General features: G+C 41.2%; 1 protein-coding gene across 1 annotated transcript in view; it reads right to left on the reverse strand.

Annotated features, from left to right (window-relative positions):
• Positions 1-4,051: 4,051 nt before the first annotated feature.
• Positions 4,052-20,523, reverse strand: part of DPYS (dihydropyrimidinase) — a 79,684-nt gene continuing 63,212 nt past the window's right edge. Inside the window, exons 8-10 of the mRNA XM_059042548.2 lie at positions 16,302-16,509; positions 6,051-6,172; positions 4,052-4,474 (exon numbers count right to left, since the gene is read on the reverse strand). Of these exons, the coding sequence (XP_058898531.1) occupies positions 6,056-6,172; positions 16,302-16,509 (325 nt within the window). The 3' untranslated portion in view covers positions 4,052-4,474; positions 6,051-6,055. The remainder of the gene's footprint in view (positions 4,475-6,050; positions 6,173-16,301; positions 16,510-20,523) is intronic.

Genomic DNA, 20,523 nt, shown 5'->3' on the forward strand with positions numbered 1-20,523 from the left:
TGGCAAAGGGACCCTTACTTTGTATACCAGAGGCAATCCTGAAAACCAAGCTATTAAATATTAATAGCTTGAAGCATGTTTTTCCATTGCCTTACGTCATTTATTTAGAACTATGTTTCTACAAACATTTTCATGACAAAGCCTAAGGAGAGCAACGAAGGGATGCCCACATTCATTTCAAATGATTTTGTTTAATGTAGAATCCTGAGGCTATTTCATTCTCCCAAAGAGATCCATCAAATACTAGATAATGAATCAGTATTCTTCATTTAAAGCCCCTTTACACTAAAATACTCCACAAAATTTATCCTTATTTTGTTGAAAGTTCTCACTTAGTTCATCAGTATCAATTTAGGAGCTTAGCAGGAACTCCTTCATGTCCTCTGATAATTATCCATTGAATGCCCATCAGTTGGTGCTCTGGTAGATGCTGGAGAAATAACAGTGGACCAGACAGCCCTGCCCTGAACGAGCTTTCAGTTTCCTGGGGAAGGCCAACAAGTAAAGCAGGTAGATATAGTACAGTGGGGTGTGGTGCTGTGACGGGGTATGTGGTGGCCTTGATATGGAGGAACAGAAAGTGGGACTTAACCCTATGGTGTTGGGTCTGGGGAAGCCTCTGAGTGAGGGTGGTATTTAAGCTGAACTCTAAATGATGAGTGAAAATTGGCTTCTAGTTTAAAAAGCAATTTCATTCTTTCTTTTCAGAGGATTCAGTCATCTTATTGTTGAATTTTTTCATCAACCAAAGCGGAGGAGAAAAGTCGTATTTTAAGGTATCTCTTACCTGAGAAAAGAGACCTGTGATTCTTCCGTAGATGTATTTCATCATCCTTTTTACTGTGTTCAAAACGAATCACGAGGCCACCATCACCCTGATACCAAAACCAGACAAAGTCGTCACAAAGAAAGAAAACTATAGGCCAATATCACTGATGAACATAGATGCAAAAATCCTCAACAAAATACTAGCAAACAGAATCCAACAGCACATTAAAAGGATCATACACCATGATCAAGTGGGGTTTATTCCAGGAATGCAAGGATTCTTCAATATACGCAAATCAATCAACGTGATACACCATATCAACAAACTGAAGGAGAAAAACCATATGATCATCTCAATAGATGCAGAGAAAGCTTTTGACAAAATTCAACACCCATTTATGATAAAAACCCTGCAGAAAGTAGGCATAGAGGGAACTTTCCTCAATATAATAAAGGCAATATATGTCAAACCCACAGCCAGCATTGTTCTCAATGGTGAAAAACTGAAACCATTTCCACGAAGATCAGGAACAAGACAAGGTTGCCCACTCTCACCACTCTTATTCAACCTAGTTTTGGAAATTCTAGCCACAGCAATTAGAGAAAATAAAGAAATAAAAGGAATCCAAATAGGAAAAGAAGAAGTAAAGCTGTCACTGTTTGCAGATGACATGATACTATACATAGAGAATACTAAGGATGCTACCAGAAAACTACTAGAACTAATCAATGAATTTGGTAAAGTAGCAGGATACAAAATTAATGCACAGAAATCTCTGGCATTCTTATACACTAATGATGAAAAATCTGAGAATGAAATTAAGAAAACACTCCCATTTACCATTGCAACAAAAAGAATAAAATATCTAGGAATAAACCTACCTAAGGAGACAAAAGACTTGTATGCAGAAAACTATAAGACACTGATGAAAGAAATTAAAGATGATACAAATAGGTGGAGAAATATACCATGTTCTTGGATTGGAAGAATCAACATAGTGAAAATGACTCTATTACCCAAAGCAATCTACCGATTCAATGCAATCCCTATCAAATTACCACTGGCATTTTTTACAGAACTAGAACAAAGAATTTCACAATTTGTATGGAAACACAAAAGACCCCGAACAGCCAAAGCAATCTTGAGAACGAAAAATGGAGCTGGAGGAATCAGGCTCCCTGACTTCAGACTATACTACAAGGCCACAGTAATCAAGACAGTATGGTACTGGCACAAAAACAGAAATATAGATCAATGGAACAGGATAGAAAGCCCAGAGATAAACCCACACACATATGGTCACCTTATCTTTGATAAAGGAGGGAAGGAAACACAGTGGAGAAAAGACAGCCTCTTCAATAAGTGGTGCTGGGAAAACTGGACAGCTACCTGTAGAAGTATGAAATTAGAACACTCCCTAACACCATACACAAAAATAAACTCAAAATGGGTTAAAGACCTAAATGTAAGTCCAGACACTATCAAACTCTTAGAGGAAAACATAGGCAGAACACTCTATGACATCAGTCACAGCAAGATCCTTTTTGACCCATCTCCTAGAGAAATGGAAATAAAAACAAAAATAAACAAATGGGATCTAATGAAACTTAAAAGCTTTTGCACAGCAAAGGATACCATAAACAAGACCAAAAGACAACCCTCAGAATGGGAGAAAATATTTGCAAATGAAGCAACTGACAAAGGATTAATATCCAAAATTTATAAGCAACTCAGGCAGCTCAATACCAAAAATCAAACAACCCAATCCAAAAATGGGCAGAAGAACTAAATAGACATTTCTCCAAAGAAGATATACAGATTGCCAACAAACACATGAAAGAATGCTCAACATCATTAATCATTAGAGAAATGCAAATCAAAACTACAATGAGATATCATCTCACACCGGCCAGTTTGGCCATCATCAAAAACTCTAGAAACAATAAATGCTGGAGAGGGTGTGGAGAAAAGGGAACACTCTTGCACTGTTGGTGGGAATGTAAAATGATACAGCCACTATGGAGAACAGTATGGAGGTTCCTTAAAAAACTACAAATAGATCTACCATATGACCCAGCAATCCCACTACTGGGCATATACCCTGAGAAAACCATAATTCAAAAAGAGTCATGTACCAAAATGTTTATTGCAGCTCTATTTACGATAGCCAGGACATGGAAGCAACCTAAGTGTCCATCGACAGATGAATGGATAAGGAAGATGTGGCACATATATACAATGGAATATTACTCAGCCATAAAAAGAAATGAAACTGAGTTATTTGTAATGAGGTGGATAGACCTGGAGTCTGTCATACAGAGTGAAGTAAGTCAGAAGGATAAAAACAAATACCGTATGCTAACACATATATATGGAATCTAAAAAAAGAAAAAAAAAAGTCATGAAGAGATTAGTGGTAGGATGGGAATAAAACACAGACCTACTAGAGCATGGACTTGAGGATATGGGGAGGGGAAGGGTAAGCCGTGACGATGTGAGAGAGTGGCAGGGACATATACACACTACCAAATGTAAATTAGATAGCTAGTGGGAAGCTGCAGCATAGCACAGGGAGTTCACCTCTGTGCTTTGTGACCACCTAGAGGGGTGGGATAGGGAGGGTGGGAGGGAGGGTGACAAAAGAGGGAAGAGTTATGGGAACATATGTATATGTATAACTGATTCACTTTGTTGTAAAGGAGAAACGAACACACTATTGTAAAACAGTTAAACTCAAATAAAGATGTTAAAAAAAAAAAAAACAAACGAATCACAACTGAGTAAACTAGATTCCTACCATCCTTTGTCAAAAGTGTGACTGCACCCCAGATCTAAGTGAGTAAGTTGGGGCAGATGTGTCTGCAGTGAGAACATAATTGCCCTGATTTTACTGCATGTTTTTAAAATCCCTCTTGGCCTAGTTACCCAGGAGAAGGAATATAAACTCGGCTTCTCTGCACACACAGAAGGATCAGAGCACAGACCTGGAAGCATAGGGGCCGGAAGGTATCACTGCGGCATCTTTCAGCCACGTTGACTCCATTTAATTCCCTCAAATCCTGCATTCATCAGTGTAATTGGATAATTTGCCTTGGAGTTATTCTAAGGTTGAGTATGCAGTTTGATTACATGGGATTTGCTGAGGGACCTGATTTCCAGGAGTTGCGGAAGCAGATGTCTCTCGGGAAATTTTGAATCCAAACCAACCCTCCCAGACTCCCAATCCCACTAGCTAAAACAAGACACACATAACTCAGATGACAGGCTAACAGGATACAAAATGAAGATCTAAATGTTTATTAATTACAATAAAGATCTAAATGTTTACAAATTACAATAGAATGTAAAATCACAGAGTTAGCTATTTTTAAACAAATGTAGCCATTAAAAAACTTTAACAAGAAAGTGATTTTTTAAAATTCAAAGTAAGAAATCTGGTGCAAGCAAAGATGACATTTTAAAGTATCATCAGTGAATTTTCACACAGACTTTCCATCACAGTAATATTCATTTATATCTTCAATCTTACACAGCAACAAAGTCACAGTAAGAAAGACGGCAATTGCTTCTGAAAGGAAATCAAAGAAGCCCAGAGCGATTATTTTTTCAAAAGGATCTTGGGGAGTTGAAATAAGGCCTGCTTCTCCGCGGGCTGACAACGTTTAACTGGGATGGGAACAGCAGCATCCTTTTCTCTGATTTTACCTTTGAACAGAATAAAAGGAACCCAGTGTAACATTCTCCCTCACAAAGAGATGCAGAACCCAAGCTTGACCCCCAAGAAATCCTATAATCAAAGTAAACATTAATCCCGCTCCTACAAATGCTGGTAATAGCATGTTAACAGCATTCAATAACATTTCTTCCTCTTGCTAATCTTCCCCCGGATTTTTTTCCTGGATTGGAAAAGTAGTTCCAGTAGTCAGGAAATGACAACCAAGCTGGATCTGCTGGCTGTACAGCATTACTAACAACTTAACAGCATTCAATAATGAAAGAGAACACAGCTGGGAGTACACAGGGCCCCATTATACAAGTCTCAGGTTTTATGTAAGGAAGCACAGGTTATCATAATGCAAAAACCTGCAATGCCGAACTGCGTTTGTATAAAATGAGTCCTTTGACAGACAGTCCCTAATTAACACAAACATCTCTCCCTGTCCATCTTGTCAACCTCCTCTGTAATCTTTTGCTGATTGCTACGTGCTGAAACATCTGAAAATGTATCACACATTAAAAAGAAAAAACAAAGCCACAGAGCCTAGTGAAATTGCAAAACTGGCAAAACATGTAGATTTCATGAAGTCAGTGGTAATGACGTTAGAGAAATATTTAAATCCCAGGAAAGCCATGGTGAAATAGGTACCTGGCAGAGCAGGACCAGAAAACAACTGGAAAATAAACAAACAAACAAAACCCAGAAAAAGAAAATTGACAAGGATGATGATAATACATGCTTCAAAAAGAAAGATTTGAATGTCAAAAGATTAAGGCACTCAAATGTTTTTTAAATGACCATATCTATATTATTCTAAAACTATGTGAAATGAGCTATCAAATAATTTTCCTGAAAAATTATACCCAAAGCAACATGTTTCCTTTTTTTTTTTTTTTTTTTTTTTTTTTTTTGTGGTACGCGGGCCTCTCACTGTTGTGGCCTCTCCCGTTGCGGAGCACAGGCTCCGGACGCGCAGGCTCAGCGGCCATGGCTCACGGGCCCAGCCGCTCCGCGGCATGTGGGATCTTCCCGGACCGGGGCACGAACCCGTGTCCCCTGCATCGGCAGCCGGACTCCCAACCACTGCGCCACCAGGGAAGCCCAACATGTTTCCTTTTTCATTCCATTCTAAGTTCTAGAATATGGTGGCCTTTACAATACATAGATTCATTTCTTCCAGATCAAGTCCTAATCGGTTTATAAATTTTGACTATAAACTTGCACTCTCAGTTTTCAGCAGTGACAACCTTCCTCAATAATAGCTTCCTTCTGTGTTAGCGGCCTCTTGCTCATATTTGATTCTCTAGGCCTCTGTGCAATGTTTCCTAGCGTCTCAGAGAATAAACCTCCAGCTATAGCCCAAGGCCTTATCCAAGTGTTCCGCATCAAGAGGTCTTTTATCAGCCTGCCCTTTGGCTGAACTGTCCTTGAGTCTTAGGTCACTTTCAAGTCTTTGACCTTGACCGTGGACTCTTTAAACACTAAGGAAGAAAGAGATATGCTAATTTCATATGCTGTCAGGGAGGAAAACTTTCTCTGCCCACTATCCCTTACTGACAGCACCTGGTTCAGGAGTGGGCCTGTTTCCTGGTCCCGTGTGTGGAGTCTTCTTTTGTCCCTCCGGATTTCAGTGTGATGACTTCTCCCTTATAGGGTTCACGCTCCACGGGGGTAGGCGTGCAAGTCTGAAACAGAACATTTCATTTTTCTCTTGTGGCTCATTGACTTCTTGAATTCAAAGCTAAGTTCTGCTCCCTAAGTGAATTGTGAGACCAAAAATGAGCCTTGTGAATTTAACATGCCTCCCACGCCCTGCCCTTTCACAGAAATTCCCGGTGACCTCGAGTACCCACATCGCCCCACTCTTTCACTGGGGTTGATCTGCATCAGACAAAGGCCCAGGGAACACTTCCTAACAACCATTCCTTCCACCGCAACTTTCACTGGGGCCTCGGCCATATCCTCACACATTCAGTCCTATAACCACCTTACGGGCTTTTCCAACATTCTACCTTTTCTTGTAGTTTCAGTTCTAGGTGTCTATATTCCCAGAGTGCTTTGTTTGTACCTCTCCTAAGACTTTCAGCTCTTTGTTTCAGATTCTAGCAATCCGTGTGGGTGTTTCCTCATTTTCCTGATAGTTCCCGCTTGTAACAAGCCTTCCACAGAATCTCCCATCTGGGATTATACCTCTTTGGTGGCCAACTGTGTAGCAGAACCCTGGATTCAGCTAGAGTTAATTCAGTGCTTGAGCAGACTTTTGAAATCAGGACTTTCTAAACAAAGGGATTCATAAGAAGTAACTAAATCCTACCGTTTGTCAATGTGGACACAAATTCACTGGCAAGTCAAGTAATCGTAAACCACGGTGAGGAAGGGCATGGGTTCTGGAACCCACGCTCGCCTGGGCATGTTACTTGAAACTGTGCTTCAGCTGTAAACTGGGGATCGTAATAGCTCCTAATTTATGGGGGGGGGGGGTGTGAGGATTAAATATATGTAAAGCATTTAGAATAAAGCCTAGCACATAAAAGCTCTTGAAAAATAAATATGTGCGTGTGTACGTTTGTGTACATCTGTCTTATTTTGACCACCAAAACTAATATATTGTAGTGATCAACCAAGTGGGCTTTGGAGAAAGGTAGGTCTAAGTTTGAATTCTAGCTTTGCCATCTACTGGCTGTAGGAAACTGGCAAGTTAATACGCTCCTCTGAGCCTACTCTCTCACCTATGAAATGCAAGGAATAAAACCTACCTCACAGGCACACGAGATTTCCCAGATACAAAGCATTTCCTTCATTCATTCAGTAGATATTTACTGAGCACACACAAGCCCCAGATATTTTGCCAGGCACAGAGGATAAAGCAGAGAACAAGACGGAGACCGTGTCCCTACAGTGGAATTTGAAGCACACTGATCACTGAGTGACCAGGAAGACCCCTGCCCTCCGTGCACAAGTCCAAGCCTCTGTCCGCTTTCTGTGTCTGGTTGGATGCTTTGCTGGACTTGCATCTTGGCTCGCTATCGATCGACTCAGTCCTTTCCTTCACCCTGGACCCTGCCATCAACCTTGAACATCGACACAGGGTAATGAAGCACCAACTTCCCGTGGCTGCCGCCCGGCCCCTGGACGTTGTAGTTACCCGGAGCCAGTCCACACCTGAAGCTTTAAATTAATTTAATACCTCACTCTCTGACCACACCCCCCGTTTCAGGTCTTTTGTCTCCATGTTTTTTCTTCTCCTTTTCTTCTTTCTTATTTTTCAAGCCCAACTACATGTGTGTACGTAAACCTAAGGCGGCCATATAATTTATCATCCAAACTGGGACGCTTCTGAGAGTGTAAAGGGTACTAAACGTAATTAACAGGTAAAATTCAGGACCATCCAAGCAAACCGGGATTTGTTTCCACTTTCCTTCAACCCTTCTCTTGCGGACAATGTAAAGAGTCTTGCTTTTCTCTCTTTTCCTGTTGGGATTTGCACTCGGCAAAACCCGTGGCATATTTCAGTTCAAGCATCAGCCTTTTCTGCAGCCCCTGGAGAAAGTGACACCAGTGGGCAGATATTTGTGCCACTTGCCTTTGTGCTGCGTGTCCCTCATCAGCACCCCCCTCTCCCTGTTCCAACAGTTCCTTCGAAACCTTTCTGTTTGTGGCTTTCATCTGTACTTTTTTGTGTCTCCTGGACTCCTTCTTGGGGACTGATGACCAACACCAGCGATTTAAGCGGGACCCTCAAGCCCGGGCCCCCCAACTCCTCATTCAGGGGGTGGGCTTGCTCCACAAGCCGGCAGGTCCCTCGGAGGATCCCTTCCCTGAACCCAACCGCAGGCTCAGGGGTGACTCAAACCAGGTAAATCGGCATCCTTCCTAGCAGCTTTCTGCCAGGGCCATGCCTTCAACCATCACGGCATGCCCACCCTCTTTTTTTTTTTTTTTTTTTAACCTAAATATCTCCAATGGATCTTCGGTAACTCAGCCGAGGCAATCATTAGCCCAGGAAGCTTTAGACCGCTCTGCCACATCCAGTATCGTGCTCACCATTTTCTGTAATTATCTATCTCCTCCAGCAGACTCAGGGTTGGTCTATTGCTCTGTTTCTCCAAAACAAGTACTCAGTAAATACTTGATAAATTCCTATTAAGGGTGGAAGGATGTTGGTGGGAAGGCGACCCCTGGTTGAGCTCCTCTCCTCTTTGCGTCAGTGATCCTGGCCAGAGCTGACTCCGTTTCCCTCATCCTCTTTTGCTCTGCCTCACCACTGACCTGCTCCCCTTGGTTGCACTTGCCCTTTGCACTTGTCTAAGAATCCCTTTCCGGCTGCTCAGTCACTGTACTAGCCATGCCACGAGGCCCCTCCCAGCCTGGCTGGTCACTCTGGTCACGGCGACCGTCAAATGTCTCTGACCTCACTGGCCAGGTCTCACGTGCACACAGCCTGCCTCCTCATCTGCTGCTGAGGCTCGCGACGGGCAGGGACCAATTTCCCGCCAGGATGGCTGTGGGCTGTCAACCCCTCCTGCCCACCCCGCAGCCTCAGACACAGACCGGCCCTCTCTGGGGAGGCTTCTGCTGCCCCACACTTCACAGTCTTCCCTTTTATAGACAAGTCGACAGGAATCAAAGACAATTTAAGTTCTGGTCTCGAGCCTTGCAGTACTTTCAACCTTTTAATCTTCTCTTATCCTTAGATGTGATTACATAAGCTCTTTAATACTAGACCCAGGTCTTGTCCATCTCGGTACTGTCTATTGCCCCCGGCATTGTACTCTATATACATTTTAGAACCTCAGTAGATGTTCACTGTGGCGAAATGGAAAGGTGACGGCACTCGTTCTGCAGAATGTTAAGCCTTCCCTGCGTTATTCCAGAGTTCGGCCGCACAGGTTTTCTAAGCAGACTTACCCTGCAGCTCTCAGGAAAAGTAGTCACGTGGCTTCTCTCCGGTGGCAAATGGCAAATCTCCATCTCAAGCGTGACGTGCCCAGCCCTGACATGGGCATCAGCATCTGGTGCAACCAGTGCATAATGCTCAGAGGTTATCCTAGTGGTTGGGTCCAAAGTGGGCTTCTTTCCCAGGTATCCAGGATGAGTACAGTGATGACAGGGGCACCATCCTGAGTCTTCCAACTAAATGCACACCTATTTCTTTCTTTTTATTTATTTATTTATTTTTGGCTACGTTGGGTCTTCGTTGCTGCGCGCGGGCTTTCTCTAGTTGCGGCGAGCGGGGGCTATTCTTCGTTGCGGCGTGCGGGCTTCTCATTGCGGTGGCTTCTCTTGTTGAGGAGCACGGGCTCTAGGGGCACGGGCTTCAGTACTTGTGGCTCGTGGGCTCTAGAGCGTGGGCTCAGTAGTTGTGGCACACGGGCTTAGTTGCTCCGCGGCACGTGGGATCTTCCCAGACCAGGGCTCGAACCCGTGTCCCCTGCATTGGCAGGTGGATTCCTAACCACTGCGCCACCAGGGAAGTCCCTGCATACCTACTTCTTAGAGGACATTAATGCAGCATAAAGCTCACAGAAAGACCAGGATGAAGTATCAGAGGGTTCTGGGTTGAACAAAGTAAGCAGGTCTCTTCTCTCCTTCGTGTTCTCCCAGTTTTCTTCTGATCTCACTGGTCAGCTTTCTCAGGCTCCTTTGCTGGCTCCTCCCCTCCACCTCTCCTCAGCCTCTGAAGGTGGGCAGCCCCAGAGCTCTTTCTCAAGTCCCCTTTCTTCTCTGTCTACAGTCTCTCTGGTGGCCTCAGACTTGTGTTTTTAAATAAATGTAGATGCCAGGATTCCTAAATCTTATGTCCAGCCCCAATGCCTCCCAATTTCCGGACTCCTTTATCCAAGTGGCTAACTGACCTCTTCGCAGGGAGGTGTAATCAGCATCTCAAACAGAACTAGAACTTAAGCACCACAAACTATAGCTGAAAGAGAAGTAGGATTAAAGCTCTTTGAGCCCAGGGACTGCTGTCTTAGTTACACCTGTACCCCCAGCACCTGGAATATGGATTTGTATCTGGTGCTTAACAAACATTTGTTAAATGAAAGATTTCTTGACTGTAGGACTTTTTAGAACTTTTTAGATGATATTGGGCAACAGAATCACCTGAGGGTAGCGTTATCTAAAGTCACTTGAAAGCTTTCTTGAGAAGCACCTAAAAGAGACTAGGATCCTGATCGCATACCTTCGGAAGAGTGATCTGGGTGGTGACATTTTTTCCCCCAGTACAGGCTGGCCAAAATTAGATGATCACACCCGGCCAGCAGTTCTTCCCATCTTGGTGGGTTCACAATCAAATAGAAAGGTTCAAGGGTAAAACACTGTGAGAGGCTATCCTAAGTAATACAGGAAACATGGATGGCACCTCACCCAGCAGGCTGCTGGTGGTTTACTCAGGTAGATGGGAGTTCAATTGGAGTTCATAGTATTTAATGATGATTGTCACTGTGATGAGTTCATAGACAAAAATGAGAATTATATCGCAATATGAAGTGCTATGAATAAATATTAATTGCAATCACTATACCCGCATGATTGCAGAAATGGTTTTGGTTAGCTGATCAGGGAAAAGAGGAAGCTTAAAATTGATAGAACACTTACCTGTATTGTCTGCAGAGAGTAAAATGCTAGGATGCTAGATTTTTCTGAGATTTTTAAGACCATAGACAAGAATCCTGAACCCCAAGAAGTTACTAATACAATGTTGATCATGGAGGCGAAGATACTAAAATAGCGATAAAGACAACAGAACTTCCAAATACCAAACAGCGGACACTGACCTAACACCATACAGTCCAAATGAGCAGCGACACCCTGAGAATGAAATCCATGCCAGGCTGGTGAATTTGGAGGTAGGTATTCAGTACCTGGTGAACTTCAAGGTTCTTAGAGGTCCTCACAGGACTGAGCTCTCCAGGGGACTGTGAATCACTAGATTCAACAGAGGTGCATTTTGATAATGTTTTACAATCCACCAAATGTTTCCATTTAATCCTCAAAATACCCTGTGAGCTATTTCTCAAGAACGATGTGAGCACATAATTAGTCATCAATAAGTATTTACTGGATGCACATTGAATGGTTTGATAAAACATGAAAAGAGAGTACTTACAAAGTCCCTGTATACGGTGATGTACCCGTAAATATTGACAACCCACCTTCCCCCTTTCTCATCACTCCTAAAGCCCTGATTACAGGCTCTGGACAAACAGCCTCTGCGGCCATGGCTCACGGGCCCCGCCGCTCCGCGGCGTATGGGCTCTTTGCGGACCGGGGCACGGACCCGTGTCCTTTAACATCGGCAAGCGGACTCTCAACCACTGCGCCACCAGGGAAGCCCCACACGTGCCTATTTCTGTTGTGTAAATGCTCTCACCATGGCTGATTTCAAGCTACTGACATCAGTGAATGAGGAGTCGGGAAGGGATACATACAAGTGTCTCTCATAAGCCAAAATGAGCTGGCTCCAACATAGGTATCGCCTTTTGCAATTACTAGCAATCAATCCGGGGAAATTAGAATTACATGGCAGCTGGTGATATGAAATTATTTTCTCTGAGCTACCACATTGAGAAAGACATTGATAAACTGTTATTTCGGAAATGGAGAACACCTATTTCAAGGACTAGATCAGCCATCCATTTAATTTTATCTTATCTAAAAGGCAAATTATGCTTATGGTTGCAAAGGCACAAGCCAGTTGAAAAGCTTTGGCAGCAGTATTCTGAAACCATGCAATACTCCATGAAGTTATCCCTGCTTCTCTAGAAAATGCAATGTGACCCTAAGTTTCCAAAATAGATTGGGTTGCTTATTACTGAAAAAAGAGAAAAAGGGATGACTTGAAGAATGTCTATGCTTCCAAATTTTGGTAAAAATTATAATACTCTGAACACAGAAAAATCCTAGGAATAATAAACCATTTGAGTTTTAAAAGGTTTTGGTTTTTTTGGTAAAGAATGAATAGCATGTAAGTTGATTTTCTTCTTTCAAAATGTACTTGAACACCCAAGTTGCTGTTGCAGAGGCCCTCCATGTGCACAGTTGGTCGAATACATGGATAGAGAGGGCCAACAGTATAGCGACTGGAGCAGCTTGGCTTTTGGCATCTGCAGATACTGAGCACCAAACCCTACGGATACCGAGGGACCATGTACTTTTTTTCCTTTCTCTTTTATTTTTCTTTCCTGAATCCCCCAACACTCTTCCTTAAGTGACTTTTTATACTGAATTGAAATATGTATTTTATTACGTAACATTTATCATATACATTCTGATGTTTCATCTTAGGATTTAAATTTTTTCCCTTAAGGGTCCCGTTTAAGTATTAAAATAAAGTAACAATTCCCTGAAGCTGTCAAATTGCATTAAAATGTCATTTCTCTCCTTTGAAATTCCTCACGATACCTGTTAACAGTGATAGCTCTGCACAGTATGATGCCAAGTTTCACTAAGTAATAAAATCGTGGGTAAGAATGAAGTTCGCAGACAACCCCACTTTGGGGATGAGGCAAGAGGCAATCTTCTGTGTAAATTTATGTCACGTCCTTGCTATGACCTCTGAAACTACAGTCTTTGCTCCTTCCATTTGCAATCTGTTTCTTTATCAAACACCTACTACATAGGAATTACTGGGAATAAAAAAGTAAGTTCCTCAAAGAACTAACATTCGAGCCAGGAGACCAGCTGAGCTGTGGGACTGACAGATACTGGCGTGTCTCTACAACCTGTGCTTTGGAGTCCAGAGTGGTAAGTGATTAATTTTCTTGGGAAGGATAACAGGATAGCAGGAGAAATGGTATGGGCCTTTCCTGCTTGCCTTCAAACTCTTATCCTCACTTACAAAGAAATCTGAATATCTCAAATGAAAACCAAAGTAAGAGCTCTAATTACCTCATGTGAATGTAAAATCTAGGATTCCTAACAACTCTTTTTCTTAACTTTAGCATAATACTTTTCTTCTATAAAATTATCTTCGCCTAATGGAGGGAAAAAAGGTCTGAAACATCTCCACACAGTCCCCAAACCTCATTTTATTCATTTTATTTGATACTTTTTCCACATCAACACTTTTTAAAATAATGCATTCCCCGTGATTTGAGTTTCACAATCATTTTCTTCTCTTTTCTTGCTCTACAGAGGTCTCATGTACAGCGGGAATCAGAAAGGCCTTACCACATACCCTGGCTCTTAACGTTTACTTACTGCTCAGCCCAGGGAAAGTTACTTAATCTTGCTGAGAGTCAGTTTTCTATTCTGTAAAATGGGGATGATAATATCTCCCACATGGCTTGTTGTTCAGGTTAGGTAAAATAATAAATATAAATTACACCAAATACATTGCCTGGCAGATAGTAAGTGCTCAGAACAATATATTATAATACAACTATTACTTATTGCTACTGTAAAAACAATAATGCACTAGAATACCTAAAAAGTTGGTATCAGAAGAAAATATTGAGAAACTAAAAATAACTCAAAAAGTTGATAGTGAACTCCTAAAAAATGATGTTGGCATTAGTTTTGCCAATAAAATACTCAACAACAATTTGAAAAGGAGAGCTGATGAAGCGAGTCATTCAGTGATTTCGGCATATTTTCTCTATAAGAGGAAGACTTAGGCAAAGTCCGTCCTTTAAATACAGTCTGTCAGGGGTTCCCAGTTAGTCTAGTGTCCCTGCTGGTGGGCAACTGGTACTGACAGCCAGAAGCGGGCTCGTCCTGGACCCACTTCAAGCGTCACATGATTCATTACCCAGTTCTGTCGGTACTATCTCTTCTAAGTCAATGTTTATCTGTTCATCCCTTGGATTACTACTACAAGTGTCACGAATGAACTAGCTGCCATCATGGCCTCTCATTTAGATTTTTTTCCCCAAACCTCGTTCAGAATAATTTATCTCCCATTAACTCATTTAACTCAATCTTTATGGTTTACGTTATATGGTTTATTGCTTAAGTATATAGCTTTTGTAGTCAGATAACCGGAGTTTATGTTTTGGTCCTGCCATATACTAGCTGTGTGACATGACCAAGTTTCTTAATTTCCTGAAGCTTCAGTTTCCTAACATTTAAAGTGGGGAAAATAATACTCCCTCGCTCACAGGGTTGTTACAGTGACAGAGCCCCTAGCATTGGGCCTTGCCTTCAGTAAAAGCTCAGTAAATGTTAGTATTGCTGTTATTTACCACGTGATGTTTAGAAATACATGGAAACCTTATAGTCTCTACCTTCCTGTCACCTGTCAGTGTCAATATTTACAAATTAACTCCCAGCAAAATAAATTGCAACCTTAAATATTTTGACTGAAATACAGTACATAAAGAATTGTAGCATCCTGAGAATTTAAAGCATTCTAGAGCACTCGTTTACTTAATCAAAGCTTTAGGAAGTGGTTAAAAAAAAAAAAGGATGAATCTTATCTAACAAACTCTGAAAATCCACAAGGAAAAAATTTTCACAAGATATTAGAGGAGAAATCAAAGAGACTACAAGACCCAAACGAAATGAATCGGAAAACAGCCAGAGAACTTTGGAAAAAGAGAAGTATATTTTTAAATGGAAAGAAGACACAGAAGCCTTAGAACTAACCCAAGGGTTACACATTCTAATGGCTACACGGCCAAGTGGGGAACATTAATGAGTGAAGCCTGTAGGTGAAAATCAGAAAGGCTGCCTCTGTGGGGCCTGGCCATCCGGCTGCAGCCTGGTCTTACCGTGTGGGATTGAGGGCACACGGTGCCCCGCCTTGCTCCAAACCCAGCAATTTAGATGGTTTTAGTCTGAAAATTCTGATATATTACTGTATGTAGTGAAGTGAATTTTTAAAACTGTTTAAAACACTGCATGAGCTAAACAAACACTGGAAAACCCAAGACATATTAAAAGAACAAACACCTCTTTTTTAACAACTGGATTATAACAAAGACTTGGAGGCCTCTATTATAAATTTGGTCACCAAAGGGGGAAAGCAAAGAGACTGAACTGATGTTTATTGACCTCCTACTAGTGCCTTGTGTTTTCAAATCTCATTTGACTCTTGCAATCTGTTGGGGAGAAAACACTGTTGTCATTTTCCAGATGAGGAAACAGACCAAGGATGATAAACTTGTTCTTGGCCACACAGCTAGGAAAAGGGAAGCCAAGGTAGAATCCATATTTACCTTGACCTCAAACTCCGCCATTGCTCTGACGGTCATTAGAAACACCTTGCAGACCTTCAACTACAGGGAGCTTGACCTTTCAAGGGACAGCAGTTGAGTTTGAACTCCATCCTTTTGTTCGTTGGAGGACATGCCTGCCACTGCTGTTCTCAGCCAATGACAGCACGCCACGTGGCTGGATGCAGGAGATGGCTCAAGGTCTGCTTGTAGGCCTTGCTCAACCTTTCTTGGTCTGTATAGTAATCTAGGACGTTTCCACCACTTGTTTTTCTCCCTCTCTCCTTCACTGGGGCCAGGCTTGAATTGCAGGCTGAGAGCTCTCCCAGCCTTTCCCGGGCTCACACATTTATCCATCTGGGTGGCTGCTTCTCAGAGGACCCTGACTGACAGCAATTGTCAAAAGGCCCACAGGGGCCCTACACTTGCCTGGGAAAACCTGACTTGGTCCATTAGGAAACCCTGGATAGACACCAATCTTCAAAAGAAACTGCATCCATCCAATAATGACTTTTTTCTTTGAAAGCTGTATTTGTTCATAACCTCTTCTAACACCCTGTGAATATGTTAACCAATTGTATGTGACAACGCCATCACCAGCATCCAGGAGCAAGTGACAATCCAGCCCATGTTAACAGCCCACTTAGCACCAACTCACCTGGTCCTGCTGCTTGATCCGTTTGTAAATATATTCAGCAAATGGTTTACGAGGAATAAACTTCCCGTCTCCTGCTGCGACATTGAAAACCCCACCTTCATACACCACTTTGCCTCTTGAAATAGTCACCAGGGGCACCCCATGGCACACCATGCCCTCGAAGATGTTGAAGTTAACAGCCTGATGATGAGTTTTTGCCGAAATGGTCCTGATGTAAAAACAAAGATGTTCCTGATCATTACCAGCTCATTTGACAAATATGAAATATTAAAAGAATGACTTAGAAGAAAATTTAGCAACTCTATTAAGCCATAGCTTTACCACTGGAACAAGTGACTTTAAGAATAGAATATAGCATTAACATTTTATTGCAAAGTAATTACATTTTCTGAGAGAAAAACCCAGTAGATCACTCTTTACGGTGATTAATGAGGATGGAGTGAGTGGAAGAAGGGCATTGTCTCTTGTGTTTATAATTTTAAGTTATTTTATGTATATGTTTAAAGAACAAAATATTAATTATAAAATATTTCAAACATAGATGAGTAAGATGAACACGCTGACTCAATACCCCACTCTACAGAATTTTAACATTTTGCAGACACAGTTGAGGTTTCCTCAATACCTCCCTGTCCCTCAAATTCCATCCGTCTCTCCCTTCCCAGAGGCAATCGTTAATTGGTAGTTATCGTATATGGCCTTTATTATGTTGAGGTAGGTTCCCTCTATGCCCAATTTCTGGAGAGTTTTTTATCATAAACAGGTACTGAATTTTGTCGAAAGCTTTTTCTGCATCTATTGAGATGATCATATGGTATTTATTCTTCAATTTGTTAATATGGTGTATCACACTGACTGATTTACGTATATTGAAGAATCCTTGCATCCCTGGGATAAATCCCACTTGAAGATGGTGTATGATCCTTTTAATGTGTTGTTGGATTCTGTTTGCTAGTATTTTGTTGAGGATATTTGCATCTATGTTCATCAGTGATATTGGTCTGTAATTTTCTTTTTTTGTAGTACCTTTATCTGGTTTTGGTTCAGGATGATGGTGGTCTTGTAGAATGAGTTTGGGAGTGTTCCTTCCTCTGAAATTTTTTGGAAGAGTTTGAGAAGGATGGGTGTTAGCTCTTCTCTAAATGTTTGTTAGAATTCACCTGTGAAGCCATCTGGTCCTGGGCTTTTGTTTGTAGGAAGATTTTAAATCACAGTTTCAATTTTGTTACTTGTGATTGGTCTGTTCATGTTTTCTATTTCTTCCTGGTTCAGTCTTGGAAGGTTATACCTTTCTAAGAATTTGTTTTTTCTTCCAGGTTGTCCATTTAATTGGCATAGAGTTGCTTGTAGTAGTCTCTTATGATGCTTATCCCACTACCGGGCATATACCCAGAGAAGACCACAATTCCAAAAGACACATGCACCCCAATGTTCACTGCAGCACTATTTACAATAGCCAGGTCATGGAAGCAACATAAATGTCCATCGACAAATGATAAAGAAGATGTGGTACATATATACAATGGAATATTACTCAGCCATAAAAAGGAACAAAATTGGGTCATTTGTAGAGATGTGGATGGACCTAGAGACTGTCATACAGAGTGAAAACAGAAACAGAAAAACAAATATCATATATTAACGCATATATGTGGAATCTAGAAAAATGGTACAGATGAACCGGTTTTCACGGCAGAAAGTGAGACACAGATGTAGAGAACAAACGTATGGACACCAAAGGGGGAAAGCGGGGGTGGGAGGGGTGGTGGTGTGATGAACTGGGAGATTGGGATTGACATATACACTAATATTTATGAAATAGATAACTAATAAGAAACTACTGTATAAAAAAATAAATAAAACTTTAAAAAATTCAACATAAAAAAAATTATGCCTTGAAAAGGAAAATTATATCTTGAATTTCTTTCCCTTGTCTGTGGCAAAACTGGAAACTTGAGGACAATAAAAATAACAAAATATGTTGAGTATAATCTCAGCATATTTTGTCATGAATTTGCATATTCATTAGCATTCTCAGTAATTTATTAATACTTTTCAATCTTACACAATATGACTAATGACTTTTAAGCTGGATATTTGGAAATACTGGGTGTTCGCCTTTCCCTAAAGCACACTAAATGGAAAAGGAAAAAAGAAAATCTGGCAGCAGTAGATCATACAAGCATAATCTGAAGTTTCTACAAGCGCTTGCTCTCAGGAATGGATTAAAGAGAAGTGCTTTGCTAAATATCCCAAGGCTAGGTCAAAGGAATAGCAGCTAAAAGCTCCCCTGCACCCCTAATCTGGAGGGGCAGAGCTGGGAGACTCACAGTGCCACCTCCAGTGGAAATGAACGACACGACGCTGACCTGGTCCTGGCTTCCAGAATACTGTACCTAATTATCTGTTTGGTTTCCACTCCTTAACACATCCAAACAGAATTCTTGATTTTCCATGATGACTCCAGCCCACACACTCGAGTTTGCTCTTCCCCTGAGTTTCTCATCTTGGTAAATGACACCCCCAGCCACCTCTCCTCACTCCTCAAACCATCATCAAGTCTGTTGGTTCTACCTCCAAAAAAAATAAATAAATCCCAAACCTGCTCATTTCTCTCCCCCTCCATCGCTCCCACCGAGTCCACGCCACCATCATTTCTCATCTGGACAACCCCCAACACCTCTTACTGGCCACCATGTTTCCATTCTTACCCTCCTACACTCCTTACCATCACCCCACCAAGCTGCTCAAATGATATTTTAAAAATGAACATCAGATCAGGTCACTTTTCTGCTTGAAACCCTCCAGTCTGTTCCCCAAGAGACAAATAACTGTAAAAAAAGCCCAGATAATAATAATCATGAAAAAGAATCTGCTCCCAGTGAGAAATATCAGCATGGAAAAGAAAAAGAAGATATTCCTGTATGTCAGGTGGATACTTTATGACATTCTATTTCATCTTTATAACACCTCTTCAAGGTAGAGAGTATTTTCTACACTTGACAAGTAAATACATTGAGATTTAGAGAGGTTAAATAACTTATCAAAGGACCTATGACTACTCTGATGAAACGGGAATCTTTTCATATTTTTTAAGTTAACATACAATAAAATTTACATTTTTAGTGTTAGTTCTATGAATGTGGACACCTGGATAGATTTGTTATCCTCACAACATTCGGGACACAAACAGTTGCATCGCCCCCCAAAACTCATACCATCCCTGTGTAGTCACAACCTTCCCCAACGCATAACTCCTGGAAATCCTTGATCTGTTCTCTATCTCTAGAGCTGTCTCTTTTCAAGAATGTCATGTAAATGGAATCATACAGTATGTAACCTTTTGAAGCTGACTTCTTTCGTTTGGCATAACTATTTTGAGATTTATCTAAGTTGTTGTGTGTATCAATAGTTCATTCCTTTTTAATTGCTGAGTAGTATTCCAGTGTATGAATACACCACAGAGTGTTTATCCATTCACCTACTGAAGGAAATTTGGGCTGTTTCCAGTTTTTGATGATTATGAATACAGATATTATAAAGATTCATGTACATGTTTGGTGTGAATGCTTTTCTTAGCATAAATTCCCATGAGTGGCATCACTGGGTCATATGGCCAGTGTACGCTACACAAAAAGAGCTTTCAGTATCCTTAGGAACCAACTTACTGGTAGAGAGAAACATTTAAAAGGTTAATGAATAGGAGGTAGGTACAAATACAACAACAATAATTTCAAACACTAAGGAGGAGGGAAGAGTACTGATCAAATAGTAAGCAATGTCATTAAAGTAAGAAAATGAAGAAAATAGTTAAAGGGTTACTAGGTATAGAATGAGTTATGCTAAGTTATGAGTTGGTGATGAAAGACACAAAGTTAAAGAAAATAAATCTAGGAAACAACATAGAAGAGATTTAGACCTTCAGACTAGAGTGTCGTTTTATGACCATCACAATCTCTCTGCGATACTTCCATAGTCTGGGCTACTGCTTTCCTGCATATCACAGTTACACTGATGGCAGAAGCTCTTGGGCTTATACTGTACAATGTTATATAAGCATGTCTGGACAGATGTATTAGTAAGGCTGCTATACAGAGAAAGTAAAATGCATAATAATTCGTGATGAAATGGTTATTTACATACAAGAATGGGAGGCAAAAAAGGGAAAACCCTAACACATAAAACTTTATTTTTCCAAGCAGGAAGTTAAGGGTTACAGATG

The sequence above is a fragment of the Kogia breviceps genome, chromosome 17 (assembly GCF_026419965.1).
Source record: "Kogia breviceps isolate mKogBre1 chromosome 17, mKogBre1 haplotype 1, whole genome shotgun sequence".
Lineage (NCBI taxonomy): Eukaryota > Metazoa > Chordata > Mammalia > Artiodactyla > Physeteridae > Kogia > Kogia breviceps.